The 25367-nt window shown below is 34.2% G+C and overlaps 3 protein-coding genes across 9 annotated transcripts in view; 2 read left to right on the top strand and 1 right to left on the bottom strand.

Annotated features, from left to right (window-relative positions):
* LOC122632121 (sialin) overlaps positions 1-8692 on the top strand; it is a 16926-nt gene extending 8234 nt beyond the window's left edge. For 6 of the 7 annotated variants that reach the window (XM_043818619.1, XM_043818617.1, XM_043818624.1 and 3 more), the window contains 10 exons: positions 544-780; positions 856-940; positions 2184-2407; positions 2486-2635; positions 2717-2849; positions 2957-3112; positions 3179-3264; positions 3347-7279; positions 7370-7519; positions 7623-8692. In XM_043818619.1, the coding sequence (XP_043674554.1) occupies positions 544-780; positions 856-940; positions 2184-2407; positions 2486-2635; positions 2717-2849; positions 2957-3112; positions 3179-3264; positions 3347-3568 (1293 nt within the window). In that variant the 3' untranslated portion in view covers positions 3569-7279; positions 7370-7519; positions 7623-8692. The remainder of the gene's footprint in view (positions 1-543; positions 781-855; positions 941-2183; positions 2408-2485; positions 2636-2716; positions 2850-2956; positions 3113-3178; positions 3265-3346; positions 7280-7369; positions 7520-7622) is intronic. The other variant, XM_043818618.1, reaches the window with a different exon arrangement.
* Positions 7781-8508, top strand: LOC122631835 (uncharacterized protein DDB_G0283697-like). The gene is made up of 2 exons (XM_043817983.1): positions 7781-7812; positions 7878-8508. The coding sequence occupies exons 1-2, from the start codon at positions 7781-7783 to the stop codon at positions 8506-8508; spliced, it is 663 nt and encodes a 220-aa protein (XP_043673918.1).
* On the bottom strand, positions 8626-25367 carry LOC122632120 (cubilin). Its single transcript, XM_043818616.1, has 53 exons — positions 25230-25367; positions 25033-25162; positions 24787-24960; positions 24654-24707; positions 24411-24551; positions 24236-24339; positions 24030-24177; positions 23719-23961; positions 23193-23505; positions 22714-23036; positions 22264-22620; positions 22041-22197; positions 21682-21872; positions 21096-21603; positions 20791-21016; positions 20386-20703; positions 20125-20285; positions 19708-20040; positions 19122-19615; positions 18645-19037; positions 18324-18579; positions 17964-18224; positions 17384-17895; positions 17123-17324; positions 16695-17066; positions 16410-16606; positions 16202-16353; positions 15936-16124; positions 15665-15846; positions 15314-15532; positions 15066-15215; positions 14917-14992; positions 14707-14812; positions 14448-14607; positions 14158-14361; positions 14018-14091; positions 13629-13867; positions 13364-13564; positions 13037-13172; positions 12585-12918; positions 12295-12477; positions 12056-12212; positions 11810-11987; positions 11485-11721; positions 11243-11405; positions 10956-11170; positions 10734-10814; positions 10588-10652; positions 10188-10431; positions 9948-10110; positions 9572-9816; positions 9354-9465; positions 8626-8777 (listed from the first exon to the last, which is right to left on the bottom strand). Exons 1-53 carry the CDS (start codon positions 25298-25300, stop codon positions 8749-8751), a joined length of 11133 nt encoding a protein of 3710 aa, XP_043674551.1. The 5' UTR covers positions 25301-25367; the 3' UTR covers positions 8626-8748.

Genomic DNA, 25367 nt, shown 5'->3' with positions numbered 1-25367 from the left:
TAACATTTTTTTCAATTATTATCTTTAATATAACAAATTTTGTCAAACTATTTTTTTGGAATCTACATAGAAATGATCCCTTCCTATCTTAACATCTAATTCGATTGTATTTTCTTTACAAATTGTTTCGAATTATCACGTAATATTATGCGATAGGTTGTTTGCTGCTTCTTACTTTATATTTTACTTACATAAGCTATAACAATTTAGTATTGCGTATTCATAAGAACTTCATGTGTTACACTTAATGTATCTTTTCATTCCCCTTCAAACTCATCTACGATTATTTCATTGGAAAATTATGTGATAGGTCACGTTTTTTGTTGTTTACTTCTCAAATGGATATTTGCTTCGTATATAAAAATATTTATACAGAAAGGAGATTGCGTTTATGTCGACAAGAGTTTAAATTCTTCTTTTATAGACTCATGTGACACTCCAATAATTTATTTTTTTATCGAAAGATCTTTTTATATAATCGCAACTTTTTTGTCGAGAGAAGAGGAATGGTTTTATCGATCGTACACCTTTTCTTATTTACAGGAAGAGGGTGAGTTCGACTGGAGTCCAGCCATTCAGTCTGCCATTCTTGGCTCCTTCTATTGGTGTTACATATTATCACAAATTGTGGGCGGCGTTTTAACTCAATATTTTGGTACGAAGACTGTCTTCGGTGGGTCGCAACTTTTAACTGCAATTTGCAGTTTACTTATGCCCAGCGCTGCTGAAATTCATTACGGTGCTATGATAGCTCTCCGAAGTATACAAGGAATCGCTAGTGTATGTCCAATCGTTTTAATTCATTTCCAATATTTCATACGTTTACGTGTTCGAAAACAAGAAATATTTGTTTAGGGATTAACTTGGCCAGCTATGTATGCCATTGTTGGACATTGGATTCCACCGGTAGAAAGATCTCGTTTCATGTCTTCCTTTCAAGGTAAGTGTTCGAATGGCCGATACGCTAATACAAGTTCTTTTGTGTGTTACAGTGAAACTTCGATACGTATCGAACCATATTATTATATAATAAATACTATTATGATTTATCATGTTTCCCAAATCATATATAACGTGCGGAAAAAAATAGCACGTTGCTTATTGATCTCTGTTGATGATTATAATACCGTGATATACTAATGTACACTTCTTTCAGAGTGGAATATACGGAAGTTCGATTGAGAAACTATTCGCAACATCAAGCTATATTTACTGTCAAAATTCAAGTCCGGATCAAGAAATTTATAACATATATTATGTGCATATGCTGTCTTGTTGTTATAGATAGATACGATAATTCTGTGACTATAGTCACGATCGTTGATATTGATCTTTTTGATTGGTTTAGCTCCACACGTTGGTTGTATTCGCCGGACCGAGGGGTATACTCAACAGCGACCACTCAACAGCATGAGAAAGGCCGAGTATACTTCCAGCTGGTAGAATCAGCCGGACTCTACGTGCACACGTTGTATAATGTTATTCGTTCATTCTCTTACATGTCAGTTCTGTCTTTCTAAAATCTGCATTCGTTCGACACGTATTTCTAATCATCCTTCTCACTCAAACTTTCCCAGAGACGGACCACAGACCGAATAGAAATTTAGAGAATATAAATTACTTATTCTTTTAACATGTAGATTATCCTATTGGTAAAGAGATTGTACTTTAGTCATAAAAAAGATCGATCTCTTTCCAGAGCTCTGTTATCATTACGTTCGATATCTCGTACGTAGAAAGATTCTTTTTTTATCGATTTTCTTTAGAGACCTTAACTTTACCTACGATTTAAACGCTCGTAGAACAATATTGACACGTATCAAACATAAATATAAACGTTCGATTAGTTTGTCGTCTGACTCTGGTCTCTGTGTAAGACGAGTGTGTTTATTCATTTAGCGGGGAGAGCTATTATATGCTCGAACTGTTTTCAGGTATAGAAGTTTCATTGTCCCACTGTACAGCCTCATCATTCATCACCCCCTCGTCCCTTCGTACTAAGTCTCTAGTTAAATCGCTTTACAGGGTTGATTCATGCTCACCACCGTCAACGAGAGATCATCGACGGCACGTGCGAATCGTGAAACTAGCCCCGGCCGAGGTCATTCAACAAGCCTCATGTTTCAGCTTCCTTCCTGGTCGTGGGGTGAGCCACACCTAACATCTAGATTATCTATATTCAGGGTTCAGCTTTGGGATTGGATTGACCTATCCGTTGTGCGGATTCATCATCGCTCACTTTGGATGGCAAGTGGTTTTCTACACGACCGGTACCATCGGAATAACTTGGTGTCTCTTCTGGTACTTCTTTGCCTTCGACACACCAGCTGCTCATCCAAGGATCTCTCAACAGGAACTACGTTACATACGTGGAAGCATCGGCAATCAAGTTTTGGGAACGAACGAGGTAGATTTCGATATTTGTCTCGAACGGATGAAAACGTACGATTTTTTTTTAACAAATATCTTGATCTTGATTTTAAAGGGAATGCCTGTACCATGGAAGTCGATTCTTATGTCATGGCCAGCTTGGGCGATCGGTATTACGACCTTTGGAAGAATATGGGTCCATTATGTTTTTATTATTCCTGGTCCGATGTATATAAAAACCGTCCTTGGATTTAGCATTCAGGCCGTAGGTTTTTGAAAACTTCAATAGCTTATATAATTTGCTTAGGCTTTGAATTTATATCACAAAAAGACGTTCTTTTTTCAGAATGGCGTTTTGTCAGGGTTGCCATTTATCTGTAGTTATCTGAGTTCCGTAGTATTCTGTTATGTCGCCGATATTTTGGTCAATCGACAGATCTTGTCTCTAACGAATGTTCGGAAAGTTTTCACGGCATTATGTAAGTTATTGTCATTTACAGTAGATAACTGTAAGTAATGATCTTGTTTTTTCTTTCTTTTTTTTTTTTTTTTCTTGTTTTTCTAAATATCTCATTGATTTCTATAGCTCAAGTGATTCCTGGAATTCTCGTGCTTCTTATCGGATATCTGGGATGTAATATAATTCTTGTGGCAATTGTTTGGTTCGTAGCTGTTACACTAATAACTGCTGCCTATGCCGGTGCAATGGCTAATATCGTTGATATCGCGCCAAATTTCGCCGGTAAGTTTTAATTGTTTGTACGTTCAAAGATTAGATTAGATTTTTCTAATCTTTTGTTTATTCTAGGTCCTGTATTAGCATTCGCACAAACTATTCACATGACAGCTAGTTTTCTGTCACCTATAGCAGCTGGTCTGCTCACTCAAGAAAGCGTAAGCATTTTTTTAGTTAACATACCTTTAACATTTGCTCTGATTCTATGATAATTCTTCTAATGAATAATTCATTCAACAGCAAGCACTCGACGCTTGGAGAAGAGTATTCGGAGTGACTGCGTGTGTAGCTTGTAGCACGTATATAGTGTATCAGATTTTTGGTACTGCTGAAATTCAGGCATGGAATTATCCTGATCAAAAGTATCCACAATCCGTTCAAGAGGATTCTCAACCTCTTAACGAGTCACCTAGTAAAAACGGAAAGATAGTTTCGAATCGAGATAATATAGAAGAAGCATAATGCCTGTGTGTATATGTATATGTATATATAATGTATATATATGTATATATATATGTATGTATATATATATACACATATACACATACATACATACATACATACATATATACATTAACGAAAGAAAAGAACAAACCTTAGGATTTGGTTGCCTTATTTTCTGCACTGTTTTTCTTGTTTGACGTCTCGTTTAAAAATAAGTAGATCTCTTCGGCACATAATTTTGGTATGAACTCATTCATTACAGACAATTATGACCGATATGAGATTCTTAGGGTATATCTTGGTATTCTTATTTTACAATACTTTTCACTACCGGATCATTTTATTTATAGTTTTTAAATATGATATAATAGGGAACAAAGTTTGAATTTAACAAGTTTCTACTAGTAGTTTGTTGACATTTCTACATTAGTTTTAAGATCTTGAAATATTAACTTTCTTCTTTCTTTACATTATCAGATATCAGAATACCTCTCAATTCTAATATAATTGATATTTATATAGACGAAATCGTTGTTGCGCAGAAAAGCTCTCTTCGATTGGTTATTCCATGTGAAAGTACTTATTTTCAATGTCGTCGTCATATGTCTGTAAATAAGAATTATAATTAATGCTGCAACAAAGGTTACTTACATAGAAATCAGGGTATTGTATATTATAATGCTAAGAGAATATTTTTATGAGGTAGCTTTATCTCAGGAAATCAAAAAAAAAAAAAAAAGAAAAGAAAAAAAAAGAAAGAAAGAAAAACAAGGGATTTAAAATATTATTTGAATTCGATTCTTAGAGGGAAGAGAAAAAAGCACAAAAGACTCAGTGAAATAATTAGCGATTTTTAATATCGTTTTTAATAATGTTATCATCTTGCGTTATAATTTACTTTTATACATTCTCTGTGATCGAATTTTCTTATTTTATTTTTTTTTAATTTTATTAAAAATATTACTTATATTACACTTTATTACATTGCGTACAAATGGATCTCGTAAAGATATCACACGTGCTTAGTTATTTACACTTAAGAATTTTTTTTTAAGGTAGTATCAGATAATTATAATAGATGGCGAGTAGTAGGAAAAGAGGGACTGGGAGAGAACGGTAATTAGGAAAAAAGAAAAAAAAGAAACGATGAGAAAGTAAGAATAAATGTTAATATCATTCGTTCTCATTCAATCGTAAAGGCAAGTATAATATTTGATAGTTCTTGGTAAAAAAGAAAGAATATATATCCTGAATTTGACAACATTTTCAGATACAGAACATAGGATTACATGAACAGAATAGATAATGCAAAATAGAGTATATACATAAATGACAGAAACTATATTCTGTACTAATCAGTGCCTTGTAGGTACATTTCATTTATTAACACAGTAAACTCCTCGTCACATCTTCAAAGAATCTAAATGCTATGTGTACCTCTTTACGATATTTGATTTAAAAAGTGTCTAGTCGGAGTTTGTCACGATCGAATCCATTTGTCCAACTAGTGGGATAAGAAAATTTCTTGGATCTTTAATGTAACCTCCACGAATTTTCAAGAAATTTCAAAGCACTAATTAAACTTTTCATTCTATTAAAATGAATAAGAAAGAAATAATAAGATCGTTCTCTCTACAATTGCTGTGTTTACATACTTATAACATAAGTCGCAAACGATTCCGTTTTAATAAGTTATCACAATTTGTTTACGTGTTCTTTTAAGAATATTGTAATTTTAACATTTTTGTATTTTTTTTTTCTTTCTCAATTAGAATTATATCGTCGAGTAATAATTATTCGTATATTTATCGGTCATCGATACAATATATACCATACTTTATTAAGCTTTTATTTGATTCTTTGTTACAAAGTTTTTACAATGATATTGTTATCTTCATTCTGTTCATATCATCACTGATATAAAAAGGATGATGTGTCACGTACAGAATGGTCATTAAACATTGCATGTGGAAGACATTGAGAAATAATTGAATGACACTATTACTCTGCATTTGGAAAAATTAAAATTATATCCAATTCTATATGTCGCATATATATATATATATATATATATATATATATATTTCAAATTATTGCCATTAATTCTTTAAACTTGTATAACGTTAAAAAAATTTTCCTTTAATTATTGATTCAAAATTTAAAATAAAAATATTCTTGTCGAAAGAAAACAAGTATAATAAATTGAAATGTAGCGTAGTAAAAGACTTCCATATGTATGGACAATGTCTGAAAACGTTCATGTGCCATGTACAGTCATGATCGTAATTTCAAACTTAAGAGTTATATTCTAAAAAAACGTATTTGTAAAAGCATTTTCACATTATGTGTATTAGATAAATCTGGATCGTCACGTTTTTTACCGTTTACAACGATGCTTATAGTTTGCTGTTGCGACATACAAGCGATCGACGATCATCGTGAATAAAGAAATTCTATCAAATGAAATGTCAAATTTCTGGAAGACATTCAACGGGCTAATTGCCAAAGAAAATGGCATGATCCTATATAAATGAACAATGTGTGTAAAACTTAATAAGAAATAAATGAATATATATATAATTTTATTAAATATCGCGTATACATACATTAACGCATACGTACTATATATAATATATATATATTTATATATAATATATAATATATATATATATATGTATATATATTTATTATTTTTGGAATGTTTAATGACAATAAGTTTGTAGGCTTTACATTTTTATAATCTCGATTGCAAGAATTTAAGGCTTCAAAGATTGTCGAGACGAAAGGGTTGAAAAATTCAAAGATAAACGATACTAACAACCTCTTGATAAGAAACTAGTTCCTATAACAAACAACTTTGTAAATGAACATTAATGCTGAAGAAAATGTTCTTATCCGTCTTCTATAAATTTTCAATGGAAAAGTTTAGACAAGATCGTTTGAAAAGATGAAAAGATAAGGAAGATGGTAACGACCTGACAAGGTGCGATAAATGGAAATCGATAAGATGAAATTTCGTCGTAAGAAAATTAATGAAAATTAAGATGTCTCGAATCTTGAAGATATCATTCGAGAAACGTAAAAACAAAATTTTGTTTTGATTAAAAATAGTCGATCGAAGATACACGATAAATTTTTTCATTTGATTCGAACGTATATTACAATTAAACTCTTAACTTTTCGAGTTGAATCATCGATTTACGTCAGAATCGAATTTACGTCAGAAATTGATTAGCATCGATCGATTGGTATCGATCGATTAGATAAATTTCTATCTAGCTTTAAAAATATTAGAAACGAAGCATGGAAAACAATATATGCGAAGAAACGTGTTCGTGCGAAATGTGAACTCTTTCGTTTCAAGGTCGATCGGAAATCGATTTCTACGTTTGAACTTCGCACTATGCTCGCTTTTCTCGAGGATTTCCTCCCCTCTTCTTCTAATCTAAATGCGCTATTTTCTCTCATATTCTCGTTTCGTTTCGTAGATCTGTTCTTCGGATAGAGTCAGAGTGATAACGGGAGGGGAAAAGAGAAAAACAGAGAGAGAGAGAGAGAAGCGGGCGAGGAGAAGGAACGAACGTTTGTATGTTTATCGAGATATCTGCAGAAGCGGAGCAAGATATAAAGGGCATCTAGAATGCGACGTAGCCAGTTGTTATGATCAATTTCTCTTGGTTAACATTGAATATAGAAACGAAAAGGAATATTTAAATTTGGAAAGATGCGGTGAGCGACTAATCGTTTTTTCTAATTTCCTTTATTTATCTATCATCTTTATTTATTAATTTTTATAAGCTAAGTTATACTTTAACATAGGATCTGGGTTTTGATAACAACGCTTTTGATAGTCTCTATATTGACTACAGAAGTATTTGGAAAGAAGGTAAAATCAGAGGAAGTTGAATCTTCGAGTAACATTCAAGAGAAACATAGAAAGAAAAAAGAAATTGTAAATTCCGAATCGAAGTAAGTTGTGTTAAATCTTTCGAAGATGTTTCTATTTGTGTTACTTTGTTTCTTGTCCTTGATGTACTTTTTCGAAATTTTCGTTTACGATAAATCGTTTCAGAGAAAAAACTTTGGAAAAGGAAGGGAGACATTTGAAGCAGCATGATAAATCGAAGAAGAGGAAAAAGATTTCTATTTCCGAACCGAATTCTTTGGATGGATTGAAGGAGTCAAAAAAGTCGCACCAGACGACAAAGTCAAAGAACAAACATAACAAAAATGGAGAAGTCAAAGTTGATCATGACAAGAAAGTACGACACGCGAAGGAAAAATACAAGAATAAAGGTTTAAACTCGAAGAATAAACAACATAATAGGAGACGTCCGAGAGAATTAGAAGAGGATAACAAGATGGAGAAGGAGAAGGAGAAGGAAAAGAAGATGGAGGCTGAAACAGAGACGGAAACGGACGTAAAGACAGAGAACATTGTTAAAGAGCATGATTCGAAAAAATCAAAAAATCAAGATAAAAAAAAGAAGGTATCGAAAACGGTCGAAATTAACAACGAGGAATCTGAAAATTCTAATATTGAAAAAAATAAAATTCGTAGTAAATCGACGTCCACGATTAATGCGGAAAACGTCGATCTCACAGAAGAGAGTACGCCGAATAAGAAGTCTAAGTTAGATAAAAAGACAAAAAAGAAGAGCCAGTGTCAACATTCGAAAAACAAAAAGGTAGACGAATCGAACGCCAAAGAGTTTATTAATGTAGATGATATAGAAGAAGATAAAGATAAGGTATTCAAACAGAAAATGCGTTATGTAGACAATAAGGTCAATGGAGAAACACGAAATGAACGTTATGAATATAATTATGAGGAAGAAGAGAAAGAATCGACGTTGGTGTCAGGAAACAAAGTCGAGTGCGAAGAAAACCAGAATTTTGAAGAAGAGCATGGTTGTTGTTTTAACAAAGAGAACGTCGATGAAGAAGTTAATGTTTGAAGTTCCCTAGTAAGATCTTTGTTATGATAAACAGAGAGAAAGACTTCTTGAAGATGTCATTGTTTATCCTTGTACGAGAGAAACAGATTTAAATGTACTCGAAATTTAAGAGGAAAATGAGTATTTAAACATGTTATTTATTTTAATCTATTTACATTATATTATCAAGTTTAAGATACATCTAGCTGAGTTGTTATTATTTACAATGTCATAATTTCTAGTCTTAATGCCAGTCCGTAATCACCAATCACGTATTTCCATTGGGTGTGCTGTAATACATACAAAAGATGACACTTATATTTTAAACATTTTATTATATATTTATTTTTTGTAATTATTTATTCTAATGTTACGCCTAGAAACAGATAACCCTTTATATTTCGTCGATAATTATACTTCATAACGCCATCTATGGGCAAGAAATATTTTTTGCTACTTATAATAGTCGACATATTCAAGTGGTAATATCACAAACATTATTATCGATGAAGTATGAAGCATTGTCTATCATTAGGCGCAATAAATTATAAAAATAATTACAAAAATCAATATATATATATATATATACATATATATATACATATATATAATTATAATCATTAATAATTTTCAATAATATTGAATTAATTTTAATTATTGAATAAAAATCAATGAATATATATATATATATATATATATATATATATATACATATATATAATTATAATCATTAATAATTTTCGATAATATCGAATTAAATATTTCCATAGAAAATTGTTAATTGTATAAAACTGATTTGCAATTAAGTAATTTATAATCGGTACGGTACATGTAATTTTGAAATTCGATAAATCTGTTATACTTACAAATGGATTGGCTCATAAAGACTGCAACCCAACCAGTTCCAATGTTATTCATTGTCGAAGTATATTCCACGAGAATTCTATTTTCTTCTGCTTCGAATCTCGCTGGATCGTCCTAAAAAAATATAAAAAATAAAAAAGAATAATTCGAGTTTGGAAAGATACTATACTTTACATTTTATGATTAGATAGTTATGTCAAAAAAAAAAAAACATATTTACCCCTCCACAGTAAGTATTTCTTAATAAACGTTCTCCGCCATTAATAAAATCATAAATTTTCACGTTGTTACGCTCGCAAGTTTTTTTGGTGCCAATATCGAAGACTGTGAATTTGAGGAAAATTTTGAATCCTCGAGGTACGCTCACGTCCCAAACACACACAGTATTATTTCGATAAATATCTGGGTACAATGGCGAAGTGAAAGTACCGCCATAATTAAATATCTTACCACCACAACCACGTCCTGTAAAATAAAAAAAAAATCAGAAGTACTCGCATAAATCAAATTTGCATTTTTTTGTTTTGACAAATATATATATGTATATATTATATATAATATATAATACATATATATTTTCTTTTGCATAAAAATACCTGCGTCTGTGGTAACATAAGTTATATCATAGCTCATATAATTGCTATTTCCTGACGACCAAGAATGTAGACTGAGTTTATTGCCTGTACTGAAAATTGGACTTGGTGTTTCAAAACCGCAAAGTATTGCCAAAACATTACCACTAAAATCTCCTTCGCGAATCTACGATAAATTATTCGATTATAAGAATTCTTATTGATACATAGTAATTATATTGAATTAAGAAATATTTTTCTCACTTGTAGAGCACAACTTGTACACTGTTCCTCGTCGTATATTCTGAAGTTGTTAAAGTACAGAGAGATCGTACGATTTGGCAAGGTAGTGATCGTGACCCAGCAATTTTCGGATTCACCATGCACAATTCGACCTTGGGTTTCATCTGCCGTGTAATTTCGATTGCAATTAGATAGGCCGTATTCAAGTTTGAAACCTTTTCTTCGTGAGGTTGTTTTGAAGTGGATAAGGAATTCCTTGCTGGTACTATAAAGCGGAGAAGCCATTTTCTTTTTAATATTAAAACGTTTCAATGATCGATTGTAATATGATAAATATTAAATATTTTGATCAGTTACATAATCAACACATTTGTGTCGTAGAAAAATAAAGTGGAAGAAGTTATCGATAAGATTGATTTACCTATAAAATTCGAAGGGTTTTTCTTCTCCGCAAAATTTGTACGACGAATAGGCATAATTACTTCCCTGAAAACGAAAGCAAGAAAAATAAAAAGAAAAGATATGAAAATAACTTCAAAGTATCAATCAAGTATCGATAAACCATACCATTTCGATATTTATTGCATATGAATGCATGCCAGAGAAAATCATATTCTCACCAAATCCATGATCGATATATTTTCGATTCTGTTGGAAAAGAAAATGCAAGTTATGTTATTGAAAGAGAAAGAGAGAGAGAGAGAGAGAGAGAGAGAGAGAGAGAGAGAGAGAGAGAAAAGAAATATTTTTTTCGCTCATCACTATTTAATTAGCTTTTAATTCAATTACCTCGGAATCTGAGATCGCCAGATATTCATCGTCGCAATTTTTCGAATTCGTCATATTAAATTCCAATAATCTAATGAACATTATATCGTTATATTCATTAGAATTCTCCACAATCCAACTGCAACGAATACCAGGTTCGTACGAGTTGGGATATCCAGGAGACGTTATGTAAGCTTTCGTTGTATTAACTTTTCGATAAGTCAATCCACAAGGTGCTGGAAAATCGAATCAGTTCATAAGAACGTTATTTCGTTTGGTCGATTCGATAAACACGAGAAACCGCTTACAATCTATAGCTTCGAAAGTTCCGATTGCTCCGCCTCCTTCGACGGTACCATCTGTGAAGAATCTTATCCACATTTTGTTTGAGCTTGTAATTATTACTGGAGGTGGTACGTTTCCACAGTATTTACCCAATAATTCCGCAAATTGTCCTGCCCCGTCGTGAATCTTAAAATGATAATGGATTAAGTTATCGAAAGCGTTGTAAAGTGTATTGAAAAGATCGATGACAAGAAACAAGTTTTACTTCGAGATAATCGTTGGGGCAATCCTCAGTAACAGTATCGTTTCTTGGATTGGTTCTAATATCCATACTATTTAACGTCAATCTAATATTTTTTCCTGCTGTAGTCAAAATCGTCCAATGACAATCTTCGAACGATTGGTACGTTGCACCTTTCTGAGTTCTAAAACTCACTGATGCGACACTGCTTAGATTCAGTGTACCACCGCAGCCAGCAGCAGGACTATTACCGAAGAAGATCTGAAAAATTTGTCATTTGTCTATTATTCGTTTCGATAGAACTCGATTAGTTTTTAATGATTTTACAATGGTAGATATGTATTATTACCTTTCCAATGAAACCTCCGTAATTCGACGAACGATCACTAACGAAACTCACTACCATGTTATTCGAATCAGTTTTGAAGACGGGTAAAGTTTGGGTTAAATTGCCGCAAACTTTCCCCATCAATTTATCCGAATCGATTAATTCGCTCTCATAAACGGCAATGTAATCGTAATGGCAGCTTAAACAAAATTAATTTTTTTAATATGTTTTATCAAAAAAGAGAAAGAAAAATGGATTAAAATTTACCTTTCAATAGATTCCGTGACGAATTTCTCAAATCGAAGTACTATGCTTTTATCCTTCGGAGCTTTGATCACCCAAGTGCAATTTATATTGTCAAAATAATTGTCCTTATACATCAAAGGTTTTATTTCCGTTGGTTCGGTTATTAACCCACCACAATCTATTATTAATGTAGAAAATTTCATTTTATTACTAACCACTTAGAACGGTTCAAAGTGTTGATAATTATCAATTCAACTCACTATTTATAAAGTAAGCGAATACAAAGCCATTTCTTTGAATGTATACGTCCGTTTTGAAAATGATCTCCATTCGAGATGCTGATCTTTGCAAAGGTGGCATATCATTGCCACACCAAGTTGCTTTTTCCGAAGGCATAAATGGATATTCCTGACTGATAATGGTCAAATTATCGAATCGACAAACTATCCGACATGAAATTCAAATTAAATTGTAAAACGCATTAATTTATTTATCTAGTATTTCGTTGTTAATTTTTGTTAGTTAGTTAATATTTGTTTTGTAAGCTTACTGTGTTCGATCTCAAATTCAAGAAACTGCACGATGATATCTTCGTTAGTATCGGTTATGAGAGTATAATTGCAATTTAAGTTAGGTTGATAGTAGTTCGGATATCCAGGTGATATGATCGTCTTTCGTTCTTTGGTCACAGTGAAGATACCACCACAATTTTCGTTCCAAATTGCGCGAAAACCATCGGCTCGTATGGCTTCGTTTGAACGAAAGATAACTTTCATTCGATTCGTCGTAGAAGTAAACGGTTGCGGTGTGTCTCTTCCACAAACTTTACCCAATTCGGTCCAATTTCCATAAATATTATTATGTTTTGGTTTCCAATCAAATATCTACGACATTATTGACTTTTCAACGTTTAAAACTTTCCTTTGTTCGTAACAATCAAAGTTAAATCGATTTCGAAGTTAAATAAGTATCTAAGATTTGGATTCGATCACTGAAACGTACCTGTATGTAATCTTTCTCGCAATTAATACTACTCTCCAAATTGAATCTATTTACGAAGCTCAATCCTATGTGATAACCATTTTCCGCCATTATTTCCCATGTGCATTCCGCATTGTTTGGATATTGTTTCGGGAATCTAAAAGAACGAATACATTATATTCTTTTCTATGTAGATTAATATAAAATTTCTATGTGGATTAGTCTATGTAGATAGTATAAAATTTTTCTATGTAGATTAAAGATATATCGACATAGATCAGTATATATTATACTAAAACATATTTTTTTCTATGTAGATTTTTCTATGTAGATTAGAAAGATATTTACTCAGGCGAAGCAATCTCTCTGCTAAAATCTCGTAAAGTCCCCCCGCAACCATGATTGGCCAATTGGAGTTTGATCTCGAATTCGTTAGGTGCTGCTGATGCATAATATTCGATCCATAGTTGATTCGAACTACTGAGGATATCGTCCGGTAATATATTTCCACAGAAAGTACCAACTTTCGGTGACATCGGACCGCCATTTCTAAAAATATTTATTTTAAGTGGAAAAAGAAAATTATTTTCTTAAATAAAGAGGCATCGCATACCTGACTGTAATATAAGCAATTTCGCAATTGCTAACTAAATCAAATTTAGTGAAGGAAAGATTTATCATTTCACCGATGTTCGCATATTTTACTTGCCAGGCACAATTTATAGGATAAGAAATATTCTTTGGAGTAGTTATAGTATGAGATGGGCCTTGGAGAATACCACCACAAGGTTGCCATTGATACGTTACATTAAATTGCATTCCTTTTGTATTCGAACTACTACTATTTAATATCTGTGAATTATCAATGTAGTTTCATTAAATCTTTTAAATGAATCTAATGGATCGTGATTTTAAGAGAAAGAGAGAGAGAGAGAGAGAGAGAGAGAGAGAGAGAGAGAGAGAGAGAGAGAGAGAGAGAGAGAGAGAGGCATAGATAATTACTTTCAATTCATTTTCGATCAATGGACTTCTCAGGTATTTCGGTTTTGTTATGTTACCACAGATTTTACCAATGTCTAAAAAAAAAAAGAAATAACGAATGGAACTTTGACGATTTATTAATGAAATGTCGTTTTACTTACCTTTGATAGCAATCGAAGTATAGCTGTAGCATTCACTAATAATGCCAGTGACTCTCAGGGTCAAAGTTAATCCCGTGTAATTGGCATAATCGATCAAATTCTCCGGTGGTTTGATCAGCCATACACATAAATACGCGGACATATTATAGGGAGCAGGTGGAGCTTTGATTTCACCTTGTATATCGGTAAGTATTCCACCGCAAGCTGAAACGATTCGATTATTAATGGAGAATAAAAAAATCTTGTTTTTTTTTTTTATTATTATTTTTTTCTGGAAATTTAAAACATACGAGCAGGTACAGCAGCCGAATATCGAAGTTTAAAGCCTCTGTAACCAATTGGAGCCCAATAATTGATCATCAGTGTATTACTACTACTTGTAATTTGTGATAGATCTGTATTATCCAATAACGTTTTAAATTTTGTTTTGAATTGGAAATCGTTGTAGAACTAGAAAGAAATTTTTATATTTTGTAGAATTGTTTTCTTATTGTTTCCCCTCCTTTTGATTTTCTACTAAGGAAGTATTCTTTACAAAATTTTAATTACCGATAACGTATAGCTGTTTCTAAAAGATTTATCAACCGCACCAAGATCTATAATATCCACTACTACTTGATAGCCTAATGGTAGTTTGATTCTCCAATCGCAATATCTGTAAGTAAATAGTAAAGTTAGTAAATATAAAAGTTGAAATATCTATTAGAAAATATATTGCACTTTTTTATTAATCTTATAAACTTGCGTTAGTGCGTGTACCTGGAACGTGTTATTACATTTGGATATCCAGGTGACTTTATTATTCCGCTCAATGCGGTAAGTTCACCACCGCAAACTGTAAATTAAAAAAATTAAAAAGAAAAACTGTTAATTTTTTTAAAAAAAGTTTGTTTTAAAATATCTCTTACCCTCCTGATTGGATGTAAAATTTAAGCTAAAGCCTCTAAAAGAGATATAATCTCGATCGTCGCTATGGAAAGTGACGAAAGCCTCGTTCAAGGTTGTCTCGATGACATTCGGCAGTTGAGTCCCGCAATATGTTCCCAGAACTTCGATTACTAACAATTTATAGTCAAATTAATAATAAACATGACAATCGGTTTCATTAAAAAAACTTGTAAGAATATTGTAAAACAATATTTGATCGTTAATGTACCTGATTTATTCGTAGGAGATTGTTCGGAGATTTCTACATAATCAGCTGTTTTACAATTACGCCGTGTTGGAAGATGCAAATCACGGAATTGAATCTTCAAAGTATGATCCTGTGGACCGATTATCCACCATCCACACATTTCTTTTTTAGGATATGAGTGAGGATAATCCGGCGAAGTAAGAACACCATGCGTACCTCTCAGAATACCACCACACATATCTGTTACATTGATTGATTATGACTCAAAGTTTTCTCGATGAAATAAATCAAATAAAAGATAAATATACGCATATATATATATATATATATATATATATATATATATAGGAAAAGTTTAGGTATAAGCCTTACCTCCAGATGTAATGACAGCTTGAAAACCATTCTTTGGTTCAAGTACATCAGTATAAAAATGTATGTACATCATGTTTCCTTTCGTCGTTATAGTGCTGGGTGCTGTATCTTTGCAAAATCGTCCTAATGATTGCGAACTATCTGTTCCACCGTCTCTTATTTCAACATATTCCTTTTCGCAGCTAAAAAATATTTTTGTATATATATATATATTTTTATTCACTACTATAATTGCAATACAATTATTGTACTGCGATAAGTGGAAACTTACTTTGCAGTGAAAGACAAATCAAATCTCTCTATAAAATGAATAGAAATTCTTTCTCCGTTAGCCGCCATGATCTTCCAAATACATTCGCTATGAGGATGTGGAATGTTTGGATAATTCGGAGTAGTGATCTCTAGATCGTTCTGTTCGTTCGATAAGATAAATTCACCGCCACAATCCATACTCATTTCTCTGGAAAATTTTTGTATAATTAACGATTTTACAGTGGTAATTTATTTGCAAGAAGGAAAAAATGGTTGATCTTTTACTTATATGCTAATTTAAACATTAAACTTTTAGCACGACCAACAGCTCGAACGTAAAGCTTGTTTCCGATCGTTTCTAATGGCGCAGGTGCTATGTCACTGCAATATTTTCCAGTTCCTAGTAAAGGAGAAGACGCATCTCCTCCATTTTTCAACTGAAAAGTAAAGCACGTTAGAGTATGTATTTCATTTAAAATTAAATCGTCCTTACCATAATGTAATTATGTCCACACGTGTTATTTTGTGTTTCTAACGTGGACAAATCATGAATTTTAACTTGTATAGTTTTGCCAGGTTTTACGGTGACGATCCATTCGCATGAGAAACGCCAAATACTTAATCCACTTATAATAGTTTTATTATTGATTTCGATCACTCCGTTTGGTCCCGTTAAATCACCACCGCATTCTATTCGTTAACAATAAAATATTAACTTAAGATGAATATCTATCTAATGGAAAGAAAATTCTTCTAAGAAAGAATAAAAAAATCTGACCTCTATAAACTTGAGCTTTGAAGCCGGTCTTATTGAAATAAGTGTCCGAAACAAATTTAACCGTCATGATATTTTTTGTTTTTATCTTGTTCCAAGTTTCATTGGAGAGACACAATCTTTTTTCGAGGACACTATTCTCCGTTGAAGTCATGGCGTATCCCGAGTAAACGGCTACGTAATCATCTATGCAATCAATAGTTTCTTCCAAGTTCATCGATATTATTCTAAGGACAAGATGAGTTCCTGGAGGCGAAGTGAAGATCCATGTACATTCAAGATTTTCTTCATAACCGTGTGGCCAACCAGGAGACCAGAACATATAACTACTGTTGCCCTCGTTTGTCAAAGCCACTTCTTTACTACATTTCGAGACTGTAAATCATTTTGTAAAATTAATTTCAGTAAAGTTTGATTAACTAACGACTTACGTTTAATTTCCTTCATTTTTTGTTCATCGACGAAAGATTTTGGTATTTGAAGCCAGTTAAGATCAAATTTATTGCCAAATCCACTGTAAAAAATGTTCATAACGATGTAAACCATGTTACTCGAAGTTTCGAATGGTGGAGGTGCCACGCGAGAACATTGTTCCAACAAGATCGATGCTTCGTTATTATAACCATCATAAATCTAAAAAAGATCTCATTTATTATCACATCATTTGCATTAAACTGATCTTGACAATTTACCTTTAACGAATTATGACATCTCATATCGAAATTCTCTAAAAATATTTCTTTCAATTCCAATCGAATGACATATCCGACTTCGACGGTAATTCGCCACGAATAAGTACCTAGAGTTTTGTATAAGAGAGGATATAAAGGCGAAGTGATTCGACCGATTGTCCCCGAAAGTTCGTTTCCTGGTAAGAAACTATAATCGGCAAGGAATCCCTTAGCCCCACTTTCGGTATCGCTTTTAAATTTGATCCAGAGTTTGCTCGAGGATGTGATCGAATCGATTTCTTGACCGCAGAAAACGCCTATCAGTTTACCGATTCCACTCTCCTCACGAATCTCGAGATAATCCAAATCACAATTCTCACTTTGCTGAATATTGAACTCGCTAAAAGTTATACTTATTTTGTTCCCAGGCGAAGTATTTAAAATCCAAACGCACTCGGAATTGAGGGGGTAAGGATTAGGATAACCCGGTGACGCGATCGTTCCACGTTCAGACGTATAATTTCCGCCGCAAGCTAAGAAAAGATCATTTTTATTGATTTTAATAACCTAACGAAAGATTATGAAATATACTATGACTCACCAGAATTCAAGACACTATAAATAGCGGAGAAATCATTGTATCCGTATTTTACGTATAGATGAATAGTGAGAGCATTCCCAGTACTCGTGGTAGGTGGAGGAATTTTGTTACTGCACCATTTTCCAAGAACAGGTCCATCCATGTCTTCGCCTTCGATTACCTGGAGATAATTTACTAAACACTGGTTTTCTTGAGGCGTCATTATATCTAATTGTATCAAGTTGAAATCCATATGCGTGAACGTTACTGTCACGTGATCGGCTGAAAACGAATCGAACGAACGTGGACAGATTCTCAAAAGTTGAAGGAAATTGTTTTTTTTTTTTTTTTTTTTTTTTTTTCATAGACCTGTTAACTCACCAGGATTTTCTGCTACGAGTATCCAAGTGCAATTCAATATATTACTGCTGGATTCTGCGAGGAAACCTTGGTCCTTTACTATTATACGAGCACCGCATGCTGCTTTGTATCTGGCCTTGAATCCTTTTGCAGATATTATACTGTCGCTTCTCATGACTATTAACATTTCGTTACCCGTTGAAACGTAAGAGGGAGGAAGCTGATTTCGACAGTGAGTACCCAACAAGTAGTCGTCTTTGCTTGGCCCATCGAATATCTAAAGAAAATAATACAAGTTTGATAGAAATTCTCTAAAAGTAGAGATCATTTTCGTTATCGTACTTTTACGTAATCATCGCTACAGTTTCTGCTATCCTCGATATCAAAGTCTTCGAAGGTGACATTCACCACGTGATTTTTATCAACTTGCAACAACCACTCGCAATTTTGATTATGCGGATAATTGAGGGGATAATTGGTTGTATGAATGACACCGGTATTCATTGTAAATCTTCCACCACATCTTAGAGGAACGCTTCTGTAGCTCGCTTTAAAACCGCGAGAAGAGTAATAGGGATTCCCTTCGAACGTAACAAACATTTTGTTACCGGAACTGGTGTAGATAACCGGCTTATTGGAGTGACATAAAGTGACTAATTTCGGTGCACTTTCATCTTCCCCTCCGTAGATAATTACAGATTTATCCAGACAAATCTCTTGACTTTCGATGTCGACCTGATAATAAAAAAGATAACAATTAAAATGGAAATATTAAACTCTGCTCTATTCCAACGAATGTTATCTTTCTTTTTGGCTTACATCATGCATTGTGATTTCGATACTATGCATATAATCGACTTCGATTAGCCATTCGCATCTGATTGACCGCGAATACGGTATTGGATAACCAGGAGAGGTGAATATGTCCGAAGGCCTAGTCAAATGTTTACCACAACCATCTACCACCCATTCCAATCGAAAGCCATTACTGTTGACATAATCGTCGGTAAAGAAATTGATAAAAACTTGATGTTCCGACGAGTGAATTTTTGGAGGAAGATTGTCCGAGCCACAAAATTTGCCGAGTTCGCTGTTGGATACGTTGTTAGAGCCTTGTTTGATCTCGAGATAATCGTAATGGCAGCTATCGTTTTCACCGGTTCCTTCCAAATTGAAATGAGAGAACGTCAGATTAATTTTGTTACCGATTGGTGCGTTGATTATCCAACTACAGTTTCTCGAGTGTTCGTATTTGTCTGGGAAGTTAGGTGATTCTATGACGCCCCAGAAACCTTGTACCGTGTTGTGACATACTGAGAAAAAAATAAGATCCATTCAGAAAAATTCAATGGAATTATTCAATATCGTCAGACGTAACTTTAACGAGAATGAAAATACGCCATACCGGTTTCATATTTAATATGGAAACCATGAGCGGATATGGTAAAGTCGCTACGGAAACGAATGGTCACTATGTTCGATTTTGTATTTATAATCGATGGATGAGTATGACAATATCGTTCTACATTTCGTGTACGAGAGGTGCCTTCGGATATCTCCACATAATCGTATCTACATTTTACATGATCTTCCAAATCGAGATCAATTATAGTAAGCTCCACTGTACTGCCTGCGGAAACGGCAATTCTCCAGACGCATTCGGCATTTCGGCTATATGCCTGTGGATAATTTGGTGATATAATATCGCCTCTGGCGGAACTTAATGTTCCACCGCATCCTGAAAGAGATCGTTTCTACTTAAAAAGTTTAAAGGAATATTTACAAGAAATGTTTATTTTTTTCTTTTTACGTTACAACTCACCCTCTGCTGTGTTATCCCAATCGATGCTGAAACCTGCTTCCATAAGTGAATTATCAGACACGAATTTGATATACAACTGATTCGTTTGACTGATAATTTGTTTTGGTATATCAGTGCCACAGTATCGTCCGATCAAAGGTGAATTTTCATAACCACCATTTCTAAAATACGTCAATAGTTTATACGTATTTCACGAAAAGAAAAGAAAAGAAAAGAAAAGATACTTGTAAAAAATAAAAGACTCTTTTCGTTGCATTATACCTTATCTCCAAATAATCGAATATGCAGTTTTCATGACTTTCAAGCTCGAAGGTATCGACTGTAAGGGTAACTCTTTGTCTATTGGGTGCTTCGAGGACCCATACGCATTCCCTCGAACGTGGATAGTTTCCTGGATAGTTGGGAGATCGGATAACGCCACTTTGCTGTACGTAGTAACCACCGCAAACTTTGGAAACATCGACAAAGATGTACGTAGCCATAAATCCGTTTAGTGTGATGCTCGAATCGGTCTCAAAGAATATCACCATCGTTCGGTCTTGAGAAGTGAGTATAGGTGGCTTATTATTGCCACAATAACTAAAACGAATAAAAAGAACTTTAATAATGAATCATTACATTGAGTAATCTAATAATAATTAAACGACATATGAGAGATCGACTTACGTTCCCAAATGACTATCTTCCGATTTCGAAATATTTTCATAAACGCTAACGTAATCGTTTCTACAACGTGTTTGATATTCGAGATTAAACGATAACCAAGTAAGTTGGATCACGTATCCTGGAGGTGCCTGAATTATCCAAGTACACTCTTCGTTATTTTCATAATTACTGTCTTCGCCAGGTGATTGAATTATTCCGTTAGGACTTCTGTACAATCCTCCACATCCTTAAGAAAAAAAGAAACGATTTTGAAATTATTATTGATCGAAGTAATAAAAACGTCAGTATATGATGATTTTACTTACTGCGATCTATGGAGGTGTAATTAAGTTTAAAACCTCGACCTTGAATGCTATTATCGCTCGTAAATTTGAGATACATGTAATTGTACGTTGAATAAAATGTTTCGGCCGATGTGAAGCCACAGAGAGTAGCGAGATTAGTAGAATTATCGCTATCGCCGTCGAAAATTTCGAGAGAGTCGAAATAACAATCATTGCCCATTCCTTCCAAATCCAGATCGAGGATAGTGAGAACTATGGCTTTGCCTGGTGGTAAGATAATTTCGTAGATGCAAGTTCTCGCAGCATGATAAGCATTTGGATACATGGGAGAGGTAATGACACCAGTTTCTTCGGTAAATTCTCTGCCGCATATGACTTCGTAAGATAAGGCAAAGCCTTCCATTTCGAAGGACCAATCACTCATGAAAATTATTACTACGGTGTTGGAGCTCGATTTAATAGTCGGCGGCATGATCTCGCCGCAATATCTACCGATCAATGGCGAATTTGTACTATCTCCATCATAAATCTAAAAAATTTTAAATCCTCTCGTTCGTAATCCTGATTTTCTTTATTTTGATATAAATAAATAAATTCGTATGATTACCTCGACCGCATCAAAATTACAACTGGTAGATTCTTCAAGACTGAACTTTTGCCAAGTGATCTGTATTTTCTCGCCAGGTCGTAATTGTATTTTCCACTCGCAATTTACATTTGATTGATAGGACGTCAAAGAACCAGGGGAATGGATCGAGCCAACATTCGAAGTAAAGAAACCACCGCAACCAGGTATACCTGAATATAAGATGCACGTTTTAATTGTAGACGTTTTTTCATAAATTTCTCACTTGTTTCTATGTATATATATATATGTATACACGCGATCCTGGATGTGTGTGTGTGTGTGCACATATATATGTATATATATCTCTATACACTGATATATGTATCTGAAACAGTTACCTTCCACTGTTGAATAATGAATTTGGAAACCAGCATCTTGACCTGAGCCATCTGAGTGGAAGTAAAGTGTAACTTCGTTTCCAGGTACAATAACAGGTCCGGGTCGACTATGATTGCAATAACGACCTAGAGATTCATTATTGTATGTTGTAGTAATCTGTAAAATAACAGAATTAGTATGCTGCATATCGATGATCTCATATAAAAATCAATAGATACGAACTTCGACATAATCGTATTTGCATGTAGTATGTTCTTCGAGCATCAGTTGTCCGAAATGTAATTGTACTCTTTTTCCCTCTCTTACAGAAATATACCAATAACAATCTCTGTTGGGAGGATATCTTCCCGGATAACCAGGTGACGTTATTGTACCGTAATCCTCTTCAAAAATTCCACCACAGATCGGGTCGATCGTATTCCAATGTAAAGCAAAGCCTTCGTGTGCTACAGTGCTGTCCGAATGAAACCAGAAATATAATGCGTTGTGAGATGAAACAATGTTTCCATTTTTATTGGGTAAAGCGTTACCACAAAATCTCCCTATCATATGATTACCAGCATTTCTACCATCGTGTATCTAAAAGTAAATATATATCGCTGTTAATAACTTTATAAATTATTTACATTATTTTCTATCTATTTAGCGAGGAATTATCATAGTATATTTTACCTGAAGAAAGTCAAATTTACAATCGGTAGAATCTTCCAAGTTAAAATTCGTGAAAGTGACGTTCAAAATTTGAGAATAATTGGTCACCAAAACCCAGGCACAACTGAGTCCATGTTGGTAAGTGGTCCCACCAATAGGAAACTCTAAGTGGCCGATAGGATTTCGAGATACACCACCGCAAGTTTGTCGTTGCGTCTCGCATCTACTGCCTGTATAAGAGGTAGAACAATTGCAGGTCACTGCTCCACCGGTAACAATGCAGACTCCATTGTTCTTGCAAGGATTAGGCGAGCAGGGATCGATTTGAGTATTGCACGTTGTTCCTGCGTTATAATAATGAAATTAGTCGTGATGTCGTTCGATCATTTGTTAATTATTTAAACGAAATGTACGATCGATGTGACATCGAACTCTAACAAATAGATGATCGTAAAGTTCAAAGCGTTAAGATAAAAATTCTAATTTTAATATGTACGTACCTGTGTATCCAGGATCGCATCTACAGAGAAATCCGTGATAAGTAGAAACGCACGTGCCGTGAACGCAAGGATGATTGACGCATGAATTATTCGATATTTCAGTTGCAGGTTGACAACCGTTTGGACCAAGTCCGTCGCCTTGGTATCCTGCTGGACAGCGACACTGTACATAAGAGCTGGTAAGCGCAGGATTTTCGATGCAGGTTGCTAACGGGTGACAACCACCGTTATTAATCCTACAAGGACCAACATAGATGCAGGAAACTCCATCGCCATGATATCCTGAAGGACACGGACCGCAGACCCTTGATCCCTGCGTAACGATAATCGACTCTACACTCTTTCTCTTAAGCTCTCGGTTTAAAAGGGATTTCGAAGGATTTCTCTTACAAAAAGATTTCGCTTCGTTAGCTTTCCCGAATTAACTTGTAGAATATTGTGAAACTCACGAGGAATCCGTTAAGGCAAGTTAATTCGATTGAAATAGTAATTCGAGAAATGCTTTGATATATAAATCGATCTTTACCATTGTGTTAATACATTGTACTCGAGGCGAGGTACTACAACCACCATTATCTTCCAAACATTCGTCGATGTCAGTACAGTAATAACCATTTCCGGTATAACCTCGAGGACAGGCACCGCAGAAAAATGTACCGGGTGCATTGAAACAGGTGACTGGAGGGTTTACTGAACACGGTGGATGTTTCGCCGCACATTCGTCTACGTCCCTCGTACAAGCTGGATTTCTGCCATCGGTTTCCCATCCCTCAAGACAAATTGAGTTTTATAAAAATATAGATATAAGTAGAATTTTTTTATATCTTTTCAACATACTTGATCACAGAGACAAATGTAACCAGTGACGACTCCGGGTTTAGGAATACATATACCGTGTCCACAAAGTTCTTGAGAGTTTTCCCTGCTGCAGACGGAGTCCTTTTTTGTGCAATGTAGTCCGTACCAGCCAGCTTGGCAATCACATCTAAACGTCGATGTATTTTTAAAATTGAGCGGTAGGAAACTAAATCGATATTACATACCGATAAGATCCAGGCAAATTGAAACAGGTTGCTCCGTTTTGGCATCCGAGATCTGTGCCAAGGTATCTAGCACACTCGTTTACGTCCGTCATGCAATTAGGTCCCTGAACAAAATTTTATAATTACGATATAATTATATTAAAAGATCGTAAGACCTATTTAATACTCGTTTTACCTCCCAGCTAGAAGGGCATAGGCATTGATATCCCTCGTAAAGATCTTGACAGGTACCGCCATTTCCGCAAGGATTACTTTGACAAGCATTCTCTTTCAGCTTATTTTCGATCTCTCTCACCGTCTCTTCCAATCTTCGTATCTTTGATTTTTAACAAATTGTAAAAAAGTTTTTTTTTTGTCTTTTAATTATCACTGTCGGACAAAAATATTCTTTCGTTTATTATTGAAATTTTATACTTACTCTTTCGTTAGTACGGCGAATACTATTTCTCGTTAAGTTGTCAGTCGAATAAGGCTGTAAACAATTTATATAAAATAATTTGTCGAGAAAATCGTTTTATAATTAACTTTGCTGCGAAGATCTATCGAGTTACCAATCGCCTACTGGGCGAACGCGAGCTATTTCCTCCCGTTCCTTCCAACATAGCAATCCTTCTTTGCAAACCCGTAGGACCTTCAACGAGATTGATTAGCCTTGCGAGATTATTATCCACTTGAACGAGATACCCAGCTCTCAATCTTTCCATCAGACGTGTCGCATTTTGAGCCTGAAGAAAAGGGAATCTTTAATCTGAAATCTCACATCTGCCTGTGCTTTACAAGAAAACGTGTAAGCTTACAGCCAAGGCGACGTGAAGTAAATTAATTTCATTAACGTTGATGTAACCGTTCCCTAACACTTTAAGAGTGATATTTCTATCCTTTGCGCTGGATATAATTAAATTACCATCTTGTGCCTCGAGAACTGGCCTAAGAAAAACAGTATCATACATTGAAGTATGATTTTTTTAATAGAATATTTAAAAGAAAAATCTACCTTTCGTCCATCCACGCAATAGCCAATCCAAAATAAAGCAATAAGGTGAACCAAACATTCGTTGAGGACATTTTGTTGAATCGACAAAAATGACAAATATTCACAAGAACATCTCGTTCCTTCGCCTTTCGAGGATCC

This window comes from Vespula pensylvanica, chromosome 9 (genome assembly GCF_014466175.1).
Source record: "Vespula pensylvanica isolate Volc-1 chromosome 9, ASM1446617v1, whole genome shotgun sequence".
Classification (NCBI taxonomy): Eukaryota; Metazoa; Arthropoda; class Insecta; order Hymenoptera; family Vespidae; genus Vespula; species Vespula pensylvanica.
This window is presented reverse-complemented; position numbering and strand designations above follow the sequence as displayed.

Bases quoted from the DNA above. Each gene is read 5' to 3' on its own strand.
- LOC122632120 (XM_043818616.1), bottom strand. From the start codon at position 25,300: ATGTCCTCAACGAATGTTTGGTTCACCTTATTGCTTTATTTTGGATTG. The intron at 11,722-11,809 runs GTAATAATACAT...CAAATTTTTCAG, and splicing joins ACGGAGGTTTCATTGGAAAG to ATCTTCTTCGGTAATAGTCC. The intron at 10,653-10,733 runs GTATGGTTTATC...TTTCGTTTTCAG, and splicing joins ATGCAATAAATATCGAAATG to GGAAGTAATTATGCCTATTC.
- LOC122631835 (XM_043817983.1), top strand. From the start codon at position 7,781: ATGGAGAAGTCAAAGTTGATCATGACAAGAAA. The intron at 7,813-7,877 runs GTACGACACGCG...ACAACATAATAG, and splicing joins AAGTTGATCATGACAAGAAA to GAGACGTCCGAGAGAATTAG.